General features: G+C 42.0%; 1 protein-coding gene across 1 annotated transcript; it reads right to left on the bottom strand.

Annotated features, from left to right (window-relative positions):
• Window positions 1-1038: 1038 nt before the first annotated feature.
• On the bottom strand, window positions 1039-9276 carry MGST1 (microsomal glutathione S-transferase 1). Its single transcript, XM_082043066.1, has 4 exons — window positions 9126-9276; window positions 6250-6397; window positions 4076-4170; window positions 1039-1641 (listed from the first exon to the last, which is right to left on the bottom strand). Exons 2-4 carry the CDS (start codon window positions 6373-6375, stop codon window positions 1395-1397), a joined length of 468 nt encoding a protein of 155 aa, XP_081899192.1. The 5' UTR covers window positions 6376-6397; window positions 9126-9276; the 3' UTR covers window positions 1039-1394.
• Between the last annotated feature and the right edge of the window lie 402 nt (window positions 9277-9678).

Below are 9678 nucleotides of genomic sequence, written 5' to 3' on the forward strand. Positions count from 1 at the left end.
AACTAAGATACTATTTTTCCCTTTACTACAGGGGAGTCAAACTCATTTTCACCAGGGGCCACGTCAGCCTCACGGTAACTACCCCTACGTTTATACAGTCCTAAAATCACGTTTGGCCCTTTGAAGGCCACCGCGAGGCTGGTGTGACCCCCCTGTGAAAATGAGTTTGACCCCCTTGCTTTACTAGTTTTCCAGAAGCTAAGCTAACCTTTCAAAGTCTGCAGCTGTACAACGGCAAGGACAGTTTACCTCTCTAAGGCACATCCTGGAGAAGCTTCAAGAAGAGCCGTTTGACAAGGATCACTTCAACACACTTCCACGGAGCTGGCAGTCGGAGTTTGACTGAAGCTGGTAAGTCAGTTTTCCCAGATTGAGCACATACCCCACCCAGATGCACAGATGGTATTTGTTGGAGCAAGGGAAAATAAAATGTAAGTTTAAAATAAATTCATGAGAAACACAGGAAAACACTGATTCACCCTAGGTATTTCTAAGGGTTTCAGTTTATCTTTTCTACTTCTCAGCACATAGCGAGTGTATGTTCAGGGCTTTGATACCACTGAACAAATGGAAGGGATTTAAAGCTAGTTTTGTTCCAAATGTAACACTTACAGAAATAAACACAGGCTCCAGGTATTCCTCTTCAGAAGCTTGATGCAAAATAAGTTAAAAACGCTGTTCCTGAATGCGCCTAGCAATGACAACTAGACTTGTCAAAAGAGCCTATGCATGGAGTAACTTCAACAAAAGGAATTACTTCAAATTTTCACCAGTGTCACTGAACACTTTTTTTTCTTTTTAATCTATTCAACTGAAATGGAGCAGCAAGGGTTTGGGTTCTCTAAACCCAAAGTGGATTATACAAACAATTTCATCAAATATTTTTTTACAAGCCTAGCATTACTGGTTATATCTTATTATTAAGGTAAGCAGTCTTCAAAGAACTGTGTGATTGGAATCTCTTCGTGATACACCGTGATATGCTATTTGCTGGCTGCAGTGAGAAGAGTCAAAATGAAAACAAAAATACAAACATGCTTTTTTTCCTCGTCTTTATTGATTTAGACTTCAGAGCTACAGCCAAAAATAGTGCATCTGTAGAAAATTACCACACATGCTATCAATACAGCATCATTGCATGTTTAGAATTGTAAGCACCTGACAAATTGCAAAGGGAATATTCAATCTAATATTTTGGCAATGCAGCCCCTGAACAGGGACTACAGGGAAAAGGATTTTTTTTTCCTCTAAAAAGAAACATTTCTGAACAGGAATGAAAAGCCTCTGTTAAAAATCAAATTCCAGTCACTATGGAAAACTCATTCTAGACATCATCATACACTGCTGGAAACTTTGCACGGAATATGGAATGGTACATAGAAGCTATGACTCTGCTACAGGTACAATGCCGTCTTCAGCACTTGGTACGCCATCGAGATGGTCACTATATACCCAACTGTCCAAGACAAACCTCTGCTGGGCTGGGGAAGAGGGATCAAGTACGCAAAAGTGTGAAGGATCCTAGACCCAGCAAAGATCCTGAAATGCAGCAAGGCTGTGGACAGCTCAGGGTCACAGAGAGTATACAGCAGTCCAATGCCAAGAAATGGGACAATATTTTCAAGGTCATTCAGGTGGCCCCTGGGGAAAGAAGCAAAATTGGTTTACAGCATTATATTTTGTTGAACAAACCACTTCAAGCCTCAATATTTGTCAGCGTTTTCAAAGAATGCTACTGTTAAGGCCGTAATACAACCGTTGGCTTCCTCAGCAGTGGGGACTTGATGCAGCTACTGAAATGATTTTGGCATACTCACCTGACATCACTTACATCTCTTGTGCCACACCCCACATTTCTAGGCCTCTGATATTTGTATGAATGGATTTAGGTTTTCCTCAGGATCTTCATAATACTAGGGACTTACAAGAGGTACATGAGTTCACCTGGGTGCATGAGAATGCAAGGAAAAGTGGGGAAGAAGATAGCTGGAATTTTCTTATAGTATCTCTCAACTGAACATCAGTTAACTGGACTGTGACTGCAACTACTAGACTTCACAACCCAGATAGTATATTTCAATCCCATAAACTCAGTCTGTAGCCTCCACAAAGAAAATATGAAATATCCTATATATGAAGCATTCTATCAAATGAAATTCAATCATCTTGAAGAATGCTATTTTTGAGCATCTAACAGGTGTGACAGTTACACTTTTGGTTCATTTTCTTCGCTATTAAGCACTAAAATAGCTGAAAAATGTTAGAAATTTTGAAACTATAATATAATTTACCAAAAATGTGTTGAGACTGAACTTCAGATCTTGGAAGTATTCTGTCATGCCTCTTCGTAGTCCTTCCGTGCTCCCTTTACCTCTTTATATAAACTATACTTCCAGCCAAATTTACTGATGGAAACAACCTCTAAGCTTTACTAATTATGTCAAATTTCACAGCCAACTAGAATCAGAACATTGTGCTGTTTTGCAGCTGCTTTCTGAACTCATTTATCATTGCAAGGAAACATATCCTCCAGCTCCTGTTTTTTTCAAAAAAAGTACGCTGAAGAAAGTAATGTATTTTATACCTCCATAAACACAACAAATTCCACTTATTCAGAAGAGAAGCCATGTTAAATCTGTGTGGCATTCTCTGTTGCCATGAAGCTTTCAAAAGAAAATATAGTAAACTGCCATTAAGAACCATTGTTGGGAGGAAAAAAATGGATGCTGCAGCACCAATGGAATTGCTAGAACCAAGCTGACTTCTGGCCAAGTCAGAACAGCTCTGCAAAACAGCAACACAGACTAGATAGTACAGTGTTTTCAAAATCTAACCTGTGCAAATGACTCTGTGAGGTGGTAGTCATTTCTCTAACGTAATGCTCTGAGTTAAAAGGGCATCTGGTTGTAAAATTAGTATCAACTTGGTTGTCATCTGAGAATTTACAAATAGAATGCAATTACTCCTCACCAAAAAGTAGTAATTTTTATACAATAACCAGCAAATTAAACAAGTAACAACTCCCTGGCCCACTAAAGAGGAGAAAAGGGAAGTTCACAGCACCTTTACAGCCCACTGAGATTTGATCCTTCCTTCTGAGATTTTAATCCTGAATAGACATACAGAAATATAACACCAGTCATCTATCTTTGCAAGGATGCACTGTTCTGAAATCAGAGCCATAACTTATTTTCACGATCTTCCCTAATGGTGTTTTAAACGAGAAGAGTTCATTCACATTCAAGTTTTTGGTATAAAAATATATATAGTAAATAAACAGCTAGCTTCATAATGAATGATATGGACAGTATTCCACTGAAGTGTTCCTTGTTAGCACAGATGTATCAAACAGCATCTGTAAAGTTACGATTCTGGTAACAGAAGATACTGTCATCTGCTAAATAAAATTAAATAAGCTGCAACATTTAGCCCACTGAAAAATGGCTTACATTCTGCCCCAAATCTTGCAAAACAAAACACATACACCACAGGCTGCAAAATGCTGTACTATTAACAGCATTCTTCCTGAAGGGTGATCAACTTTCCTGTACAATTGACACATCAGTGAGTAACCACAATTCAATCCAGCAAAAAGAGCACAGGGTTTGACTCCCACTCAGTATGATTTGCCAGATTAACACCCTCATTACAGCCCTGGAGTTCCATGACTTCAACATAGTTTTACTCCTCCTATTTCCTTTACACTTTAGGAAAAGATACTATTGCAACTGGTGTTCAAATTATATAGAAAGCTGATTTACACTTAATGTACACTGCTTCATACTAAATCAATTTACTGTCATATTTTACAATCTTCTCATCACTTCCCCCTTGTATATAGGATATTATCCAAGAAGTAGCTATTATAATCAGACACAGACTTCTTATTTTTAGTATGCATGACAACCGTTTGAATGTGGAACGGTTTGTTCATTTAGACAAATTAATTTATTATATTACTACATAAAGCAACACAAAACACAGTGGCTTACTGAAGAGAATTGGGTGAAATTAATTTCCTGATTTAGTGTTATTCTCCTATTTAAAATAATTTTAAAAGATTCCTATGCATTACCTGCGTACACGTTCAACATCTGGATCCGTCCGCAGAAATTTTTTGGCGCTCTCTCCTTTACCAAGTGATGCTGTATCTTCTGGGTTGGCAAATGCCTATTTCAAACATAAACACGCATGAGACATTAAAAGCCAGAATGTTTCTTCTGGTCATGGCAGCTTGCTATAAAGGTCGTTCTTTTTACTAATGCCTCCTATAACCTCACATAACTTAACTGAAGTTAAATGCATGTGGAATAATACATTGTTCCTAACATTACTGTTTCCTTGGGCCTAGCCTGTATGTAGCTGGTGTGTTGACAAATAAAGGTAATGCGATTTATGCATGTAAAGCTTTCCTGTGAGATGGACAAGCACAGCAGATGACTTGATACTCAGCCTAGAGTAATACCAGTGAGCTGAAGGAACATAAGGACCTGGAAGGTAGAATTATCCTCTGTACTGCCTAAGTCTCTTTTTCATGATTCTTGACAAATTATCTGAAAGCCCTTTTGGATCCCTTCCCTCTTCAGAAGTCCACACAGCAATAGCATCCAAGAGTCTTACTCCTATAGTCATTTATGACCAAATAAGTTTCTCCCTTTCCTCTCAGGTACGAATTGTGCCACTTATATGACCACTTATTACCTCCAAATACTGTAAGACACTATTTGAAAACAATATTTAATTCAGTTAGCGCAGGCTGCAGTAGATCTCTCCTTGCTGACATATGTGGTAACACATGCATTCTGTGGACCGTTCAGGCTACGCAGCCTTAAGTCAAGAAAAGCTTTTGATTTTAGGAGAGCTACTACATGTTTGCTTTCTGAGGCAGTCTTGATCCCTTTCTGTGAAATACCCTTGGCCTCAAAATTCTGGAGACATTTTAAAGACTTTTTCATATTGAATAGGAAATAAAAATTTCTTTACTAATTTGTCTGTTTGTAATGCTACTGTCCATCTTAAGAAAATAAAGTACTCCGATTTAATGAAGGCCCTGTTGTCACCTGCATACATATGGATCATGGCACAGTATGAGCATTAACATAGGACGCCACTGGATCTACATATAGGACCAATACAGCTGACATGCTTACACAACACCAAAAGCAAGTACCATTACGACAGACCTCTAGGTCCTATTTTGAACACAAAGGACAGGCTGTGTGCTCTACTATACTCAATCTTCAGCTGTGCCAAAGACCTAGAGAGTTATCAGAAACCAGCAGTAGCTCAGATGCTGTGCTATGAGGACCTCACGAACAACAGAACACCTCAGCTGGGTTATCTTGCACCCAGCAGGAATGAAAAGCCGTATTTCAACGGAAGGACTGAAACAAAATCTTTGAAGCACACATTGTCTTGCAGAAGCAGATCTCGCAAGAACAGCTACATGGGGAAAACTCAGGGCTCTTTTAGCCCAGGACCAAGTGTTCACAACAGTGGCCATGAGCAGATGCCTAGAGAAGACCAGGAAGAGGGCAAACACAACACAATGCTTCCCATGAGCACTCTATCCTAAGCTAGATACAACTTATGCATTATTTAGTAAACCTCAGTGGATTTTTCACATACTTATCTAGCCTACACATCAATTCACATAAATTTTCAGTCTGCCTCTCATTCTAGAAAGAAAATATATATATTTTTTTTCTAGATAATGACCTGCCTGCAATGGAAAAGCTAAAACAATTAGGGAATATAAAGACATTTAGAATTACTGGATGAAAGGGTTATAGATGTATAAAAATCCACATCATAACCCCTCTTCTGAACCTACTAGTTGGTTATTCATGTAATATGGCTCCATATCACATTTTATTTGCTTTATAAATCCCTGGACATCAGCTTTCTGCTACGAAGTTCTATTCCCTAATACTGAAGAAGATAGTGGAAATTTCAGTTATTAAACACTCTTACTTAAAAATGATAGAAATGTTTTAGAAGGGCAGAGTAAGTCAAATGCAACTGTAAGATACAGTCTCATAATTATCTCTCATAATTAGGTTAAAGATATGTGTTTGAGATGAACAAAGCACCAGCATGCCAAACTCAGAATATCATTAGAGGATCGAGGGTGGAGGAAGAAAAAGAACAGCACCAGTATTTGAAAGCTGAAAAGAAACACCTGTGATATCTCTGTATTTCAATACAAATTCCAATCTATTCTACCACACAGTATTCCCAGTTCCTTACCTTTCTTGTGATTCTGAAGTACGCCGTTACAGGACTCATTAGCATCATTTTCAGAAGCACAATAGTTGTATAAGTCGCATAAGCCCAGAAGACTTCATTGTCAATTAACTGAGTCAATTTAGCCATTTCTCCACTTCTCACTGACGACCTTTAAAAAAACATTAAAGTTAGGCTAACTTCATAGCAACCCAAAGTTCTGACAAGAAGATTGTCAGGATAGCCTTTTTTTTTTTTTAGCATCACAACAATGACAGCACAATTTGCCACTGTGAAAAGTTTCCTTTCAAACAAATTGATTTTTCCACATTTGATTTTCACAATGGCATAATATTTTAAGATGAGAAATTATATTATCATGTAATATTTTGCTTCCATTATATCTGCTTATTAAACTGTCAAAATATAAACCACCATATTGAATGCAATTGCAGGAACTAGATATAGCCACAAAAATCAGTACCCTTTTGAAATAACACAAGTAGTTAGACCAATTTTAGACCGATTCATTTGAACTAGTGAATTTCCCTAAGCAGTTACCACGATAGAAAGCATGTGATGAAACACTATACATACACACTATACACAATAGTGTTTAAAAGAGGAAAATTAGTATTGCCCAACTTTTTTTTTTCTGATAAAATGACACAATTATAATTGCACTTCAGCTTTCAACTACCCAGTATCTTCCCACCTAGCAATAACTTGCGATCAAAATGAGTTAAACATGCATTTTTCTCCTTTGAGACCTTGTTCTTAAAAATTGCTTTTAGCATGATTCACGGGCAAAGATTAAGTTGTAATGACAAAAAGCAGAGAACTATTTATGCTTTTATCATGGGAGGTTTAAGCTAATGAACTCTCTTTCCAGTGAGACCATACCAAACCCACAATCCTATGGAGGTGGTACCTTTATCAACACCATGAAGTTAAAAATGTGATGAGGACTGAATTGCACACATAACACGAAGCATGGCTCCTTGCACATTTAATTTTTGCTCTGCATGGAGCAAGGCTTTTGCATTACCAAGAGCTTCAACCATGCACTTAAGTGAGTAGGTATCTGTAAAACTAGTAAGTCTTAGCTTCACTCAAGACCAAATTAAATGTACTTTTTGTTATAGTTAACTTCATTATTTTCTACAGTATAATTTTATCTATAGTAATAAAAAAGTTAATAATATTAATTTGATTACAGCTCTAACAATACCTCCTCTCACTTTCAGCACCAAGTCACCACCAGCTATAGCCAAAGAAGGGAAACTGGACAAGCCAAAAGCAGTAGAGACAACTGCTCTGAAGGCACAGCCTTGGTGGGGAGGCGGGCAGGATGGAGGTGAGCAGCTGTTTGCTCAGTGAAAGAAATCCAGCCTTGTCTGGACCTGTGTGGCTGTGGTGATGAGTCACCAGGCCAAGCACTGGGCCTGGGGATTACAAGAAATTCAGTGTAACTTTCTTCTCCTTCAGTTCATGGTACAGCAGTTCTCAAGACAATCAGCTATCCAGCAAGGATTTTTCTCAGTAGTTTCTACAGAACCTGCATGGTTTCACACCACAAAAGGAGTGAATCTGTGGCTCCAGAGTGTTTTTTCTTCCTGTATTTTAAAGCTGTGCTACAAATACATCCAGAACCTATGACAAGTCATGAGAAACTGTCCACCAACATGTCTACATTTGTCCCACTGGAACTACACTGCATTTAACCGTTTCCCCTACTTGTAGGGTTGGCCTTTCCAAACTCCCATGAAGCCCAGGCCTTGCCTTCACTACAAAAAGTACACCAAAGAATTAATAGTTTTAACACCTGCAGAAATGCAAAAATAAACCCCGCATACTAAATCAGCACAGGGCTTAAAGGGGCTTATTAAAACCACAAAGGCAATATCGCATTTCTCTGTGGTGCAAATGCAAAACTCACGCCTGGTTAAGTCCACGAGTCCAGATCCCATACAAAGGGCCTTAAAAGTGGGTGGGTGTAGACACCTCAGGCCCCACCAACGCCTGCCTCAGTTTACATATTTCGTTCATCTAATCCGAGCAGTACCCTTTCCCATATCGATCTATTTAAAATAGGGGTTCCTGGTTCTTTGGCTACCCTTCCCCCAGATTAACTTGTAAATACAGGAATCAGTTTGTATTCCGAGATTAGTACGAAGAGACTTCGTTTTACATTAAGGATTCGTAGTCCGATGTCTCTTGGTCCTTCCCCTCTGCTGGGGTCAGGCACCCAGGTCCCCAGTTTTGTAAAAACAACATTCCTTCGTTAAATTGTTCCTTACACCGGCGGGCCACGCGTGACCGTGTCCCCACCCCGGCTGACTCTGCAGCTGCAATTAGCAACGTTACCGCTAGCTGTTTGTTAAAACGCGACTTTTCAAAGCGCGCCCAAAGCACACTCGAACTGCCACTGCCGCTCCCGGCCCACCGGGCCCCCCGCCCCGCTGCAAACTCCGTTTCGAAACAAGCGGCTCCCCCAGCACAGCGCAGCCGCAAGTTCCCCCTCCCTCTCCCCGGTCCCGGGGCTTATCAGCGCCGCCCGCCCTGCGTGCACCATGGCCGCGCTTCGTTCTCCCCGGGGGAGCGGGAGGACACGCACGACAGGAAAGCCTCGACCCCGCGGGGAGCACCAGGGCGCTGCCCCCGCCGACGGGCACCGGGCACCCCCCGCACCAGCCCCGCCACACGCAGCCGGCGCGGTGCGGCAGGCTTCAGCGGACCGATGTAAAACCCCGCGGCGTTCAGCGGGGCGGATGCCGCCCCGCGACCCCTTTCCGCACCCCGCCATGACTTCGCGCCGGGAAGCCGGCGAGGGAGGGGGGAACAGGCGGATCTTCCGCTCCCGCCCGGAGCCGCCATCGCGCAGCGCCCACGCAGCTCACCCGCGTCCCCTCGGCGAGCGCGCACACCGCGACGAACCCGGCTGCTCTGGGCCAGCCACCGCGCCTCCGCCTGGCCCGGCCCGGCCCCGCCTCGCCTCGCCCCTTTGGGCGCGGAGGCGGGTCCCGGCCCGGCTCGCCGCGGGGGCTGGTGGCCGCTGCCCGCTTCGGTCGAGCAGCTGTGCCCCGCGGCCGGCTACGTATTCTGGGGCGGGTGTCGTGGAGCGCAGGCCCGCGGTTCGTCCGCAGTGGCTCACCTGGGGCAGGTGGGGTTCGTGCCCTGACCCCAGCAAGCGTTGCTTGAGAGGAAAAGCAGGGGAAAGAAAAACACGACAAAGCCTTACTGTCTGAACACCCTTGGACTTTGAGACACAGGGGAACCAGAGGTGGTGACCCAGCTAGGCTTCATGAGAGACATGGCATGCACAAACTCCCAAGCGGGCTCAAAGCTTATCTGAAACACTATGTAAACCAACTAAAGTCTCAGTACTTTGGGCCCTGACATTGTTTTGGTGGATCTGAACCTTCACCAAAGAAAAAAAAAAATCATCTAAAA

The sequence above is a fragment of the Streptopelia decaocto genome (genome assembly GCF_964273445.1).
Source record: "Streptopelia decaocto genome assembly, chromosome: 1".
NCBI lineage: Eukaryota > Metazoa > Chordata > Aves > Columbiformes > Columbidae > Streptopelia > Streptopelia decaocto.